The 16,160-nt window shown below is 38.7% G+C and overlaps 2 protein-coding genes and 1 pseudogene across 3 annotated transcripts in view; 2 read left to right on the plus strand and 1 right to left on the minus strand.

The window, feature by feature from the left end:
- The window catches only part of KEL (Kell metallo-endopeptidase (Kell blood group)), a 437,477-nt gene that overhangs the window by 69,516 nt on the left and 351,801 nt on the right, over nucleotides 1-16,160 (plus strand). The gene's annotated exons all lie outside the window — the stretch shown is intronic.
- TAS2R39 (taste 2 receptor member 39) lies at nucleotides 963-4,805 on the minus strand. The gene has a single exon (XM_072762634.1). The coding sequence runs from the start codon at nucleotides 2,231-2,233 to the stop codon at nucleotides 1,268-1,270; it is 966 nt and encodes a 321-aa protein (XP_072618735.1). The 5' UTR covers nucleotides 2,234-4,805; the 3' UTR covers nucleotides 963-1,267.
- Nucleotides 7,163-7,573, plus strand: LOC112934810 (small nuclear ribonucleoprotein E-like; annotated as a pseudogene).

The following is a 16,160-nucleotide window of genomic DNA, read 5'->3' on the forward strand; positions in this document are numbered from 1 at the left end:
TCATATTTACTTGCTGGTAGATTTTAAGGATGACACATATGAGGACTACTGGCCAGCACGGTTATGTCTTTGGCCCAGTTAGGACTCCCCTGAAGTGTCTAGGTTTACAGATTGTCCTATAGACTGGTTATGAAACCAAGGAGGGTAGTTCACCCTTTCTTCTCTCAGGATGGTGGCCCTTTGCACTACATACATGCAGTATGAAGTCCAGGACCCGCCCTGAATAGACTCAAGTGATCTGTAGCACCTCTTTCTGGGATTAAGCATTTCAAAATTTCAAGGGCTTTTTTTGAATTTTGCTCTTTTGCCTTTATTTATCTTGTCTTAGAAGTCCATGGACATTAAAGTTCAGAAAATGAGAACTTTTAAGAAGAGTCTCTGCATCTTAAAAAAGAAACAGTGCCTCTATTTCAGGGGGAATTTAATCTAATTCTTTGCAGATAGGAAGAGAAAGTAGGATAACTTTTATTTGGTGAATTTATCATTGATTAGCTTCTGGAGATTGGTGGTTCAACATTAGTTGCTACCCCCAATGTTGCTCCATTTAATAATGAATATGGTCATCTTAGATGCAAAATATTGCAAAATGTAACTGGTACGTATCTATTTTCTTGTACTCAAGTATAAGATAAATCGCCCCAAGTAAAATTGCTAAATGAAAGTATATACTTCATAAACATTACTAAACTGTACTTGAGGAAGCAGCAATTAATATTTCCATCAGTTCATGAGATTACCTGGTCCTCATAATCACACACAGTGTTACCAAACTTTTTGATCTTTGCTAATCTGATAGGTAAAAAATTATATCTCAAAATACTCTTAATTTTCCTCTTGTTATAAGCCAGTATGAGCATCTTAAAAATTTTTGTTTTAGGTTTTAGAAAACAATCACCTTGAGAACTTAAAAGAATTGTCTAAGTTCCAACGCTGAAAATTCTGACTTAATTGATCTAGGGTCAGACTTGGACATTGGTATTCTCAAAAATCTCTCCCAGAGATCCCAATATGTAGAATCACTGCTTTAGATGGAGCAAGGGGAAGTAGAAATAGAAGGCTCAATAAATATTATGTCAAACATCCCTCTGATTGTACCCATGAAGCAAAAGAGAGAGACAAAGATCAGGCTTCTGTATATATAAAAAAATTATCAGGTAAAAGGATCAGATCAGGCTTGGGGAAGAAAGGAGGTGGGAGGAGAGGGGTCTAGGTGAGAAAAAGGTTGGGCTATTCTGGTTGGGCTATTCTGGTATTCTGTGGATGTCGGTCATGGAGTCTGCTCTTTTAGGTAAAAATGAACTTGAGGCTGAAGCCGCTTCCAGGCTCTTCTCAACCCAGGGTTGTCCTGAATCAGCAGAATGGAGTGACCAGCAGGGTAGGCAGCCATGATGAATTTGCACAAAATATTCCAGGAGCTGTTGATATCAAAGATGTTGGACATATAGAGAAATAGAGCAACTGAATTGAAAATATAGAGAATGAGAAAGTAGCTGGTCGCTCTGATGGCCCCTATGTGAGCCTCCATGCTGGGGTCCCTGCAGCCAGTGGCATTGCTTTCCATGTGTAGTGTGTGTCTCTTGAGAGAGATGATCAGCAGGGTGGCCGAAAGGATGAACGTGATCAGAGGAATGAAGATTCCCAGGTTATAGAGAAGAACCAGGTTGACCACATTGGTCTTAGTCAAGTATTTTTTCTTAGTGGAGTTGGAAGAGGGGATAGAAGAATTGTTACAATACACAGTGTAGATGTCATTGGAGAATAGCATACTGTAGCCCAAGGAAATAAACACTGAAAACCACAGAAGCCAGGGCATCAATCTGGAAATTCTCCACTTCAGCTTGAGAAAAAGGGGGTGGGAGAAATCAGCAATCTTCACGAAGTAGAAGAAACTGAGCCAAGCAGCAAACCAGAGGCTACAATGATTTAAGAACATGAAACTTACTTTGAATGTGTCATACATAACATCTTCATTATAAAAACGTGGGGATGTTGAGCTGAAGGTAATTTCTAGCATCGTGAAGCTTTGGAGAGCTATTCTGGATGCACTCAAGAAAAACAGGACTCTGCCACTTGTGGAAACTGTCTTATTTTTAATCCATTCAGCCACATTTATAGCCATGATGAACCCATTTGCAATGATACCAACGATGCATTCAGTGCCTATAATTGTTAAAATCGAGAGGATGCCAAATGGTGACAATTCATTTTCTGGGGGATTGCAGGTTTCCATCATCCTGAGTTGTTACCCCTCTTTGGTGTCTGGAGGGAGATGTCTCTCTAGCATTTGTTAGGCAGATCCTTGATAGCTCCCACTCTTCATGTCATAGGAGGAAGTTTTTGATGCATCATTTCCAAATTTACTCCATTTGTTTATCTCAGAATTCTTAGCTCTAAATCTGGAGATGCAAATGATGGAAGAATTTGCTTTCTAATTCTCTTCCATGTCCATTTGGATTTGTTGGTATTAGTTTAGTTATGGGTCCCAGGGGAGGACTTGAGTAGATGCTCCTTTATAAACCACTAATATGGCCTTGAGAACTGTGGCCTTTATGCACCAGTTAAGTTGAACATCTACCCACCAAATCACCATTTAACTTAGTTTCACTTGTGACCGCAGAGAACTGATTGAAAATAATAAAAAATAATAATAGTAGTAGCAATAATAAAAATTCTAGAGATAGAGATATATAGTTCTGATTATGTGCTAGGCACTTTTCAAACACTCTCTATATATTAACACATTTAAGCTTCACAGCAACCCAATGAAGAGTATACTTTTTTTTTTGAGATTACTTTTATTGGGGCATTGAGGTCGCTCAGCAGTTCAGTGTCTACCTTTGGCTCAGGTCATGGTCCTGGGGTTCTGGGACAGAGCCCTGTTTCAGGCTCCTCACAGGGAGCCAACTTCTCCCTCAGCTTATGTCTCTGCCTCTCTCCCTGTGTCTCTCATGAATTAATAAATAAAATTTTTAAAAAAGACTGTACTTTTATTATCTACATTTTGTAAATGAGACAACTAAGGCCAAAGTCATACACCTAGAGAGAGACAGAGTTGAGATTCTAACCCAAGTCACCTGGTCCCAGAGTCCATGTTCTTCCCCACTGTTTATACTTCCTGGACCTGTGGATATTTTAGTGTGTGCCAAAGACTAAATTCAGGGTTGACTTGACTGTAACATTTTTTTTCCCTGATAATCTGTTATGATGTCTTTGCTATTTAAAGGAAGAATTGAGTAAAAAAAAAAAGAACCCAGCTCTCTGTGAGATTTTCTTTACTATTACACAGAACACTTCACTTCTGACACTTCTGGTCACCACACGTGTGGGTTCTTTATTGTATTTTTCCACACCAAGCCATTCTGTGACACCAGCTGGGTGTCCTACATTCTAACTCAATTCAGACCTTAACTACCTGGAGATAATATCGGATCCCATGGATTAAGGGATCAATCCTGATATAGGAAAGATGCTAGGTTTCTAAGCCAATGGCCAAGGAAGAATTCTTGAGACATCTTTGATGCAAAAGGTGGTTTTACTAAAGCACAGGAACAGGATCTGTGGGCAGAAAGAGTTCACTAGGGTTATGAGGAGTGGTCTATTATATACTTTCAAGTTGGGAGGAGGTTGGGGATAGCCTAAGTCTCTAAGGAATTTTGGAAACAAGGTTTCCAGGATCTTGAGGGGGCTAGCCGTTTTAAGGAAAAGGTCATTTATAACTGTCAAAACCTTAGTTATGAGACTCTTCAGACGTATATCGGTGAGTGATATGATTGGGGGATGATTGCCAACACATATCTTGAGGGGTAGAGATAAAGGAATTTTCCAAAGGAATTTTTATATGTTAAAATAGACTTACAAGGTCCTGGGGGTAGGGCTAAGATTAACTTTTGCCCTTAGCAAAGTGTCAACGTCAAGGCACTTGAGTCCCTAGAGGAAGGTCACTCTGCCTGTTTCAAGGACTTGTCAATGGGCTGTAAGTAGTAAGTATATTTAAATTCATTTAGTAAACAGTTCTTTTTTTTTAAGGTTGTATTTATTTATTCATGATCGACAGAGAGAGAGAGAGAGAGAGAGAGAGAGAGAGAGGCATAGACACAGGCAGAGGGAGAAGCAGGCTCTATGCAGGGAGCCTGATGTGGGACTCGATCCGGGTCTCCAGGATCATGCCCTAGGCTGCAGGCGGTGCCAAACCGCTGCGCCACTGGGGCTGCCCTAAACAGTTCTTTAAAGATTCAAACATATCTAAAGTATGACTAATGAGAAGAAACAATGGGAGATAGTGTATATTGCCATGCTGAAGTATTTTTTGGTATCCAGTATGAGGTTCATCATACAAATTTTGTAGGCCAATTACTCTGCTTATATAAAAATATTTGCAAATCTTGTCACCTACAGCTTCTATTTTGATTGGTAAAGTAGCTCCACTTGTTTGAATGCTATTTGAATTATGACTTGTACCACAATTCCAATTCTCTTTCTGTTTCACAGATTTCTTATTTTTTTCAGATTTCTTATTTTAATGAGAATATATTTTTAAAAGATTTATTTATTTGAGAGACAGAGAGAGGAAAAAAAAGAGAAAGAGAGTAAGGTGGGGGAGGGGCAGAGAGAGAGAAAGAGAGAGAGAGAATCCCAAGCAGATTCCCTGCTGGCCAAGAAGCCTGATGTGGGGCTTGATCCCAGACCCTGAGATCATGACCTGAGCCTAAATCAAGAGTTGATACCCCAACTGACTGAGCCACCCAGGTGCCTCAAGAATATTTGTTTTTAATGCAACATGGTAGTCCACTAAAATTTGTGTTCATATTATGAACTACCAATTTTTATTCTCAATGTTAACCTTTTAAAATAAGTTTCAGTAGTATACATCATAATGTCAGCTACTTCATCTTCAAACAGAAAGAACTTCCAAAAGCTTTGCTTATAATTCATGAATTGTGGGAACACAATCTAATATTTGGATTAACTGATTTTTCTATTTGAAAGGCTGATAAATATGACATAAATCTAAGGTCATATTACTGGGAATTTTCTTCTGCTAAGGGGCCCAACATGAATGCTTTCAATTCCTTTTTGGTATATGTACAAAAACCTTGAAAATGTAAATGTTAGCATTTTACTTCTTCCTTTCTGATTTGGATGCCTATTGTTTATTGCCTGATTCCTATGGCTAGGACTTCTAGTACTTTGCTGAACAGAAGTGGTGAGAGTGGAGAATCTTTGTATTATTCCTGATCTTAGAGGAAAAACGTTCTATTTTTTACTGCTAAGTATGATGTTAGCTGTGGTTTGTCATTTATGGCCTTTGTTACGCAGAGATACATTCCATTTATATATAGTTTGTTTCTATCATTAAAAAGCATCGTACTTGGTTAATTGCTTTTCTCTATTTGATGATCACATTATTTTTACCCTTCATTCTGTTAATATGGTATATCACAGTGATTGATTTGTTTATGTTGAATTATCTTTGCATCCCAGGGATAAGTCCATTTGTTTACAGTGAATGATTCTTTTAATATGGTGTTGAATTTGGTTTGCTAGTATTTTGTTGAGGATTTTTGTATCTATGTTTATCAGAAATACTGGCCTATAGTTTTCTTTTCTTATAGTGTCTTTGTCTGGCTTTCCTAGACTAATGCTAGCCCCATAAAATGAGTTTAGAAGTGTACCCTCCTCTTCAGTTTTTTGAAGAGTTTGAGAAGGATTTAGCATCAGTTCTTCTTTAGAATTTAGCGGTGAAACCATCAGGTCCTGGACTTTGTTGGGAGGTTTTTGATTACTTATCCAGTCTCCTTACATGTTATTAATATTGTTCAGATTTTATATTTCTTTATGATCCAGTCTTGATAGATTATATGGTTCTAGGAATTTATCCATTTTCTTCCAGTTTATTCATTTTGTTGGCACATACTTGTTTATGATAGTCTCTTAGGATTCTTTTTATTTCTGTGGTAAGAGTTGCAATATTTCCTCATTTATTTCTGATTTTATTGGATCTTCTCTCTTTTTTCTTAATCTAGCTAAAGGTATTTGACCAAAATTAAAGGACATGCTCTACTGAGAGATAAAAATGAAATGCACCTTCTACAGATGTACATTAATGTCATCTTTAGGTCTAATCTTTTAAAGTAACAAGTAACTTTTGAAGTAGATGCTGCTGCTCCTATAGCAGATTTAGGTCGAGGGTTTTCATGTGGAGTGATATTATCATAGCCTGCATAATAGATGGTAAATGACAACAAGCATATTCATCATCAATTTCCTTTTTAAAAATATTTTATTCATTCATTCATTCATTCATTCGAGGCACAGAGAGAAAGAGAGAGGCATAGGCACAGACAAAGGGAGAAGCAGACTCCATGCAGGGAGCCTGATGTGGGTCTGGATCCCGGGATTGCAGGATCATGCCCTGGGCCAAAGGTAGGCGCTAAACCGCTGAACCACCCAGGGACCCCCGATCATCAATTTTCTTAAATGAAAATTTAGTACTTAATTTTTTATTGCCAAACACTTATTTTTTTTAACTCATCTATGACAAAAGGTTTATCATGAAAAAGTCAAAAAATAAAACAAATAAGTAGTTGTAGATTTACACCACATACAAATAGCGACAAATTATCATCAGGAACATTCAGACCACTCTTTACATGCTCTATGGCAGGGCTGCTCAGTCTCTGTTTTTTATACACGTTTCACCTAAGCTATAATTTCTCGCTTTCTTCATTGTTTTCACCAACTGGCAGTGTACAGGCTTCATGAATATCTCATGAGCTGTGCACTGCTAATGGGTACAGCTGGCAAGAACAGCAGTATTTTTGCTTTTTTACTACCATCTAAGGCTAGATGTCCCAAACCACTCACTAATGAGGGCACTTTGTTTTTGCAGTAAGTTCCCTGGATACTGTCCTTCAAAAGAGGTTATTAGTCCTGTTATTTCTGAGAAATGTAGGGTAAAGCCAGTTGGGTTTTAGTGCAGCATCTCATACAATTAGAGAAGACCTGGGCAGAAGTTGAAGTACAAAGTGAAAGTACCAAACCCATCCTGGTATGTTTTATTTATTTATTTTTTTTCATCCTGGTATGTTTTAATGCAACTAATTAAAAATTTTAAATATGGGATGTGCCAGAAGTTGCTTTCTAAGGTAGTATATGGTCTTTTTCAGATTCCACTATGGTATGCTGTGGCCAGGGCCAAAAAGTGCAGAAGGTGATTTTTCAGTCCATCAACCGCAGCTAGAGATACTTGCAAAATAGATCTCAGATTCAAGTATGGCTTAATGAGCAAGTGAACATGCAGATAGAGGGCTATATCATTGGTTTTGATGAGTACATGAACCTATTAGATGACGCTGAAGAGATTCATTTTAAAACAAAGTCAAGAAAACAACTGGGTCAGATCATGCTAAAAGGAGATACTCCATTACCCTACTCCAAAGTGTCTCCAACTAGAAATGATCAATAAAGTGAGGAATTCTTGAGAAGGCCATGTAGTTTGTTTTTTCAGATGTCCTTTGTTGGGAGTGTAGTTCTAAAACATTTGTTCGTATTGTTTTGATTGCTTTTATGTTATTACCAGAAGACAATAAATGCTGTGGGATTGCTTTTATTTTAAAAACTTAAGTATGGGACAAATGATAAATTGTACAGGGTGCTGGAGCAAAGGCACAAACTAATAGGCTCATAGAGCTCTTCTCTGGCTCTATTACCTTTTAATTTACAAATATTTTATTGGGTCCCTTTCACAGTTTGCTAATTTTCTTTGCATCTTTTTTTTAAATAGACTATTCATTTTTATCTTTGCATCTTAAAAAACTTCAGCAAGCATATTTTTCTTTTGCAAGTCTCCTAATTGGTTACTTTTCCTATTTATTTTTCATCGTTTCATTCCTGCCGCTAAAAAATTTTGCCTCTTTTAAAGACTGTTCTATTAGTTTAATATTAGATTGGCATTATATTTCTTTTAAAAATTCTTTTTCTTGTGGCAAGAACACTTACCATGAGACCAGACTCTTAATAGCTTTTAATATCCACAGTGCAATATTGTTGTTGACCATAGGTTCAGGTTGAACCACAGCACTCTGGAGCTTATTCATCTTGCTTACCTGAAACATTGTGCCTAATCATTAGTTTCTAATCTGCCTTCTTACAATTTGGCTTTGGAGTTTCACCTTGGACCAAGGATTCTGTCCTCTTTCCATGGTCACCCCTCCCTGTCTAGCTATTCTACAGTATGTCAGTCACCTTTTCCTGGTCCTCTGGCTTCCCAATCCAGAACTAGAATTCCTGTCCAGTGCTGATGTTGTTGGTATTGGGGGTACATTGGTGCCAAAGGTCATGTATGACCTTTTCCAATGCGTAGATTTTGGGTAACTATTTAGCTCTTTGTTTTATGCAGTTTTCCTACAAAAGGAATTAAATTTCACCCCATTTCTGGCCCTATCACATGACTAAAATTTCAATACTTTCTTTTGATTTTGTTGTTAGAGCTTGTTAAAATATGACCTTAGCAAAAATGGCTATACCAAAAGAGACACATCACAATGTTTTGGATCTATTTTATGCCCCTGCTATCTGATAGGATCAATAGTATTCTTTTTCTTCCTGTCCTTTCTGTGAGAGTTGCTGTTGGTACTCTGGGCACATGTCCTCAGCAATCACGATTCTTAAACATCCTGGAAACTTCATCTTAGTTTATGTTCCTCCAGGGGCTGACTTTCAGACAAAGATTTGAATGAAGGTGTTTGTTAGCTTTTTTGGAAAGTTTGGGGAATGCAGGGGAGTGTGTGTATTGATATACACAGAGGAATGTAATAAATAAAGGGTACATTATTAAGCCAGTTGTCAGGTGGAAGAAAAGCTTAATCCTGAGGGGAATCTCTGGCAGATTGTTAAAACATGTGACTCATGAGTATTACACTCCAGAGACATAAGAGCTCAGGTATATCCATGCCAATTTCCCTGTCATTGATTGAGGGTTGCTCCCTAGGGTTGTGGCGTTCCCATCCTCACCGAGCCCTTCCAACCTGCTATGTGTGTAGACAGAGTGGTCTTCCATATATTTTTAAAGAAGCCCACCAGTACAGAGATACAGATTATGACATTATAATTTATAAGAAACATACATTTGCTCATTTCGATGACCAAAATACATTTCTAATGTATATTTGGTCTTCGTCCATCCATATTTTCTGGCTCACAGTTCCAAAACCATTAGAATTTCTTGTGATGAGAGTTATAAAGGTGTCTTTTACTAGGTTAATGAGGTGACTTTAGGGAAATCCAACTAAAGATGGGGACTGATTGCCAGAACTGAAACTTTGTGGTTAGGAGGTTGGAGCTTTTAGTTTTCCTCTTCCCTAACATCTCTAGGGAGGGGTAAGAGACTGGAAGTTGAATCAGTCACTAAAGGCCAGTGATTTTTTTTTATTCATGAGAGATACACACAGAGAGAAGCAGAGACTTAAGCAGAGGGAGAAGCAGACTCTAGGATCACAACCTGAGCCAAAAGCAGACCCTCAACCACTGAGCCAGCCAGATGCCCATTAATGGCCAGTGATTTAATGAACCATGCTTATGTATGAAGCCTCCATAAAACCCCACAAGGACAGAGTTCAGAGATCTTCCAGGTTGGTGAACATGTAGAGGTGCTAGGAAAGAGGCATTCCTGGAGAGGGTATGGAAGCTCTGTGCCTCTTCTCACATACCTTGCCTTCCACATCTCTTTTGTCTGGATGTTCATCTGCATGCTTTATTGTGTGCTTTTTTAAATATACTGGAAAATATAAACAAAGTGTTTTCCTGAGTTCTGTAAGATGATCTCGCAAATTAATTGAACCTGAGAAGGGGGTCATGGGAATCTCTGACTTATAGCCAATTGGTTGGAAGTATAGGTGACAACCTGAATTTGTAATTGGCATCTGAAATGGGGTGGACAGCCTTGGGACTGTCACCTTAACCTGTGGGATCTGATACTATTTCTGGGTAGATAGTGTCAGAACTAAGTTGAATTGTAGGGCATCCAGCTAGTGTTACAGAAAATTTCTTGGTGTGGGAAACCCCCTCAGCCACCAACACACACACACGCACACACGCACACACACACACACACGCATTTGGCAGTAGTGTAAAAGTAAAGAAGACACACAGGAGTGAAACCATAGTAGGGAAAATCTGGGTTTTTCCATATATAGGTGAAAAACTGAGGTTTTCCAACACACAGATAAGGTCAGGTGGGATTCAGAGCACACAGATATAGTAGGGTTTGAGGGATAAGGACAAGAAACTGACAGTAAATCTAAGGCTTCTTGCTGCAGATGCCTGCAACTCCATCCTTGGAGGATCTCTTGAAATGGCTGGGAATTAATGCTCTGGGAAAACAGCTATCAAGTAATAATGTAGGGGAGCCAATGGAAGAATAGCCCAACTCTTTGTCCTTCAAGAGGGATAACTTCAGAGATTCCAGAATACTTGGATTCTAATTATCCACAGTGGAAACCTGTCATTAGCTCACCCTGTACTTTCTTCTTTCTCTTGTGTCATTTCCTCACTGAAAGTGTGATTCCAAATTTGAATCAATCAACATGCTATAGAGCAACAAAGACTCCACTACAGGTATTAAGTGAAGTGGGGATAACACATGGCATACTGTAGCATCAAAATATTTAGACTTTAATGTTTGATAAGTTGAGATGGTGTATAGGTAGTGTTCGAATAATATGTGGATAAGAGTAATTATAAGGGTTGTGGCATTATCCAATGCCACATAGCTATTGGCTGTAGAAACAAACCCAGAAGAAATGACAAGGTCAGGCAGGTCAATGATCAACTCGAGATTGGTGTCAACATCAGAACGTCTTCAGTGCAGTTTAGATATCCTCTTCTCTTGCAATTTTCAGTACACTTAATGAAAATCGATTGTACTAAGAATCAGGCCTGAGATTTCATTGTAATGGTAGCAGATTTAAAAAAGACTGGATTCACAACCCTAGCAAGATTCTTCTTGTAAAGTCAGGACCCGCACAAGGAATAAACAGATGCTGAGACTTGGGATAGAGAGATTTGTATAGATGTAAGTAAAAACATTGACCTCAAGATAACTCTGAACCTCTGAAGATTAGTAGGATTAGAGTTAGAAAAGTATGGTCCTGAAGTAAGAACCAGATGCCAGGTATAGTTTCAATATAGAAACCCCCACATGAGTATGGGCCCGGAGTGAGAAGAGGGACACTTCGTGCAAGGGTTGATGGTTTCTTGAGACATGGTGATTAAGCCCTTATTGGACTAGGTGACGTGCAATCAAGTATTTCCCGATAGTAAATAAAAGTTAAGTAGAATAAACAATTTATGTCTACATGTAAGTATATAATAATATGTACATGCTTATATGCATGGGGAAAACCAGTAATGCACGATGTACATGGGGGGAGGAAAGAAAATTTTTGGACATACTGACATAGCACAGTAGAGTTGTTGTAATATATGAATAGAGGAGGCTTTTTATCAGGGAATAGCTTAAGAAGAATTTCAGCTTTGGGTGCTGATGGTGGAGCTGGTGCTTCTTCCTTGAGTCTTAGGGAGGATAATTAGTCTCCATTTTTGGTTTACAAGACCAAGGTAATTAATATACTACAAAGAATCTTCATTTTAGGAGATTGTTTTCGATAATACTGATAGCTGGTAGCGGGACTAGGAGGATAGCAAAGTATAGAATGGAGGCGATTTGGCCGATAATAATGAAGGGGTATTCTACTGGTTGCCCTCCGATCTATGTTAGTGTGAGTAGATCAGCTGTTAGTAATCAAAATAGGCACTGACTGAGAGGTTGGAATATTATTCCGCACCGTTTGGATGTGTGGAGTGAGGGTATAATTGCTAGAATTAGGATAGAGAACACTAAGGCAAGCACCCCTCCTAGCTTATTAGGGATAGATTGTAGGAGGACATAGGCAAATAGGAAATACCATTCAGGTTTAATGTGTGGGGGAGTGTTGGGATTTGCAGGGATATAGTTGTCTGGGTCTCCTAGTAGGTCTGGTGAAAATAAAACTAGTGTCATTAGTCCTAGAGCTAGGAGTAAGGCCCCTAGGATGTCTTTAATTGTATAGTAAGGGTGGAATGGTATTTTGTCTGAGTCAGATATGATTCCTGAGGGGTTGTTGGATCCAGTTTCATGCAGGAACAGGAGATGGACTATTGCTAGGGCTGCGATAATGAATGGGAGGATGAAGTGGAATGCGAAGAATCATGTTAGGGTTGCTTTGTCAACCGAGAAACCACCCCAGATTCGTTCGACCAGGTTGGTCCCGATGTAGGGGATTGCTGAGAGTAGGTTTGTGATGACTGTTGCCCCTCAAAAAGATATCTGTCCTCATGGTAGGATGTAACCTATGAATGCTGTGGCTATGGTTGCAAATAAGAGAATAATTCCAGGGGATCCCTGGGTGGCTCAGCAGTTTGGCGGCTGCCTTTGGCCCAGGGCGCGATCCTGGAGTCCTGGGATCGAGTCCCACATCAGGCTCCCGGCATGGAGCCTGCTTCTCCCTCCTCCTGTGTCTTTGCCTCTCTCTGTCTATCATAAATAAATAAATAAATCTTTAAAAGAAAAGAATAATTCCAATATTTCATGTTTCTATGAATATGTAGGAGCCGTAGTATAATCCTCATTCTACGTGTATAATTAGGCAGATAAAGAACATGGAGGCTCCGTTTGCATGTATATAACGGATAATTCAGCCATAATTGACGTCTCGACAGATGTGACTGACTGATGAAAAGGCTGTTGTTGATGTATCTGATGTGTAGTGTATGGCTAAAAATAAACCTGTTAGAATCCGTAGAATGAGACACACTCCTAGCAGGGATCCGAAGTTTCATCAAGCTGAGATGTTTGATGGTGCGGGAAGATCAACGAATGAGTTGTTCACAATTTTAGCTAGTGGGTGAGTTTTTCGAATGTTGGTCATTAATCTTCTTATAGTTGAAATACAACGATGATTTTTCATGTCATTGGTAATGGTTAAATTCCATGTAGGAATAATGATAACACATTGTATTTATTTTAAGTATTGTTTTTGTAATGAGTTTTGTAGGTTTTACTACAAAGCCCTCTCCTATTTATGGTGGGCTTGTATTATTAGTGGTGGGATTGGTTGTGCAATTGTGTTGAATTTTGGGGGATCTTTTTTAGGGCTGATAGTCTTTTTAATTTATTTGGGAGGTATGCTTGTAGTTTTTGGTTATACGACTGCTATGGCTACTGAACAGTACCCTGAGGTCTGAGTTTCTAATAAGGCCATATTGGCCGCTTTCATTACTGGCTTACTGTCTTAGTTATTAACTGCTTGCTATATCTTAAAGGATGATGGGGTTGAGGTGGTGTTGAAATTTAATGGGATGGGGGATTGAGTTATTTATGATACCGGGTATTCAGGGTTCTTTAGTGAGGAAGCTATGGGGATTGCGGCGTTATATAGTGATGGGACTTGATTAGTAATTGTGACTGGTTGGTCATTGTTAACTGGTGTATTAGTAATTATGGAGGTTACCCGTAGTAATTAAGGATTAGTAGGCTGAGGGCTATGGTAATTATAAAGGAGAGGAAATATAATTTAATTAGGCCTTTTTGGTTAGAAACTGAGGTGGAATATTTTATTTGAAAGTATGAGATTGATTTAGGTAGAATGTTTTCTAGTCAAATGGAGTCTAAGAGTATTGATGCTGATTTTTGACTTAGAGATAGATTTATCTTAGGTGTAAGGCAATGTATAATGACTGGATAATAGCCAAGAAGATTGGAAAACTTGAAGATATGTGATGGGCAGTTAAACTTAAGTCCTTGTATTGTGAGGTTTAGTTCTAGTGCCAGGATGAAACTTAAAATGGTCACTGCAAGGGCAGATAATTTTAGATAGTGAGGCATAGTTATCTGTGGGATGGGATGGTGGTAGGTGTAATGCTGTGGGAAATAATATATCCTGCAAATACACTTCCAAGAAGGAGATGTTTAATAGAGTTGATTAGGAGTGGATTGTTCTCGTTGATAAGAATTAAGGGATTAAAGCAGGGTTGGCCAGTAGTGCAAAGAATAAAATTGGAGTGCTGTAGGCGGCTGTTAGGGATGTGGCAACGAGAGTTATTAAGGGGGCTCAGGCGTTGGTATTCGACATGTTGGTGGTCTCGATGGTTATGTCTTTGGAGTAAAATCCTGTAAGGAAGGGTATACCTGTAAGTGCAAGGCTCCCAATAATAAGGGAAGTTGTGGTAAATGGAAGAATTTTGAATAGTCCTCCTTTTTTTTTTTTAAATTTTTATTTATTTATGATAGTCACAGAGAGATAGAGAGAGAGGCAGAGACACAGGCAGAGGGAGAAGCAGGCTCCATGCACCAGGAGCCCGACGTGGGATTCGATCCCGGGTCTCCAGGATCTCGCCCTGGGCCAAAGGCAGGCGCCAAACCGCTGCGCCACCCAGGGATCCCTTGAATAGTCCTCCTATTTTCGAATGTCTTGTTTGTCATTTAGGCTGTGAATAATTGATCCTGAACATATAAATAATATGGCTTTAAAGAATGCGTGGGTACAGATATGTAGAAATGCCGAATAGGGTTGATTAATACCAGTTGTTACAATTATTAACCCTAGTTGGCTTGAAGTGGAGAAGGCTACGATTTTTTTGATGTCGTTTTGTGTAAGGGCGCAGATTGCGGTGAATAGTGTTGTAATAGCTCCTAAGCATAGGGTAAGTGTTTGGATAGTTTGATTGTGTTCTATCAGGGGGTGAAAGCAGATGAGTAGAAATACCCCTGCTACAACTATTGTGCTGGAGTGGAGTAGGGCTGATACGGGGGTTGGACCTTCTGTGGCTGAGGGGAGTCATGGATGTAAGCCAAATTGGGTGGATTTACTGGTGGCTGCTAATAGCAGGCCAAATAGTGGTAGTTGAGGTTATTGTCAGTTGTTATGAAGATTTGCTGGAAGTCCCATGTGTTTAGGTTTAGTAGGAATCATGCTATTGCTATAATGAACCCTACGTCTCCAATGTGATTATAGAGGATTGCTTGTAGGGCGGCTGTATTTGCATCTGTTCGGCCATATCATCATCCAATGAGTAGAAAAGATATAATACCGACTCCTTCTCAGCCAGTAAATAGTTGGAATATATTGTTTGCGGTAACTAGAATTATTATGGTGATAAGAAATATAAGGAGGTATTTAAAAAAATCGGTTGATGTAGGGTCTGAGTGTGTGTATCATATAGAGAATTCTATGATGTATCATGTGATGAAGAGTGCTACAGGTATGAAAATTATTGAGAAGTAGTCTAATTTAAAGCTTAGGTCTCATTCATTTGGGGAACATAAATAATAGTGAAAGGGAATAGAGGGGAAGGGAGAAGAAATGGGTAGGAAATATCAGAAAGGGAGACAGAACATGAAGACTCCTAACTCTGGGAAACGAACTAGGGGTGGTGGAAGGGGAGGAGGGCAGGGGGTGGGGGTGAATGGGTGATGGGCACTGAGGGGGGCACTTGTATGTTGGCAAATTGAACACCAATAAAAATAAATTTATTATTTAAAAAAAATAAAGCTTAGGGATAGTTTTATGGTTTGGATAGTTATTCAGTGTCAGTTTGAGATAATTATCTCTTGTCCTGAGTGAATGAATATTATTGTAGGGATCATGCTGATTATGAATGCATAGGAGGTAATTTTTTTTACGTAGTATGGATAAAGTTTATTCTTGTAAAATTTAGTAGTGGTTAGGAAGACTGGTAGCGTAAGTATGATTAAAGGTGTAATTATGCAGGAAGCAAATGTATTTATTGCTTTTATTTAGAGTTGCACCAATTTTTTGGTTCCTAAGACCAACGGATTACTTCTATCCTATGAAAGTTGAAAAAGCCATGCTTTTATGCATGGGGGCATGAGTTAGCAGTTCTTGCAATACTTTTTCAGTAGACAAAAAAGGCTTGAGCTTTTATTATTAGATTCACAGTCTAATATTTTTATTAAACTATGTCTATAGTATATGGGCCCTAAAATGACTTTAGGATTAAGGGATAGGAGTAGTAATGGTAGTAGGTGCAGGGTTATCAGGGCGTTTTCTTTTCTTTTTTTTTTTTTTTTAATTAATTTTTATTGGTGTTCAATTTACCAACAT

Source organism: Vulpes vulpes, chromosome 7 (genome assembly GCF_048418805.1).
Source record: "Vulpes vulpes isolate BD-2025 chromosome 7, VulVul3, whole genome shotgun sequence".
NCBI classification, from domain to species: domain Eukaryota; kingdom Metazoa; phylum Chordata; class Mammalia; order Carnivora; family Canidae; genus Vulpes; species Vulpes vulpes.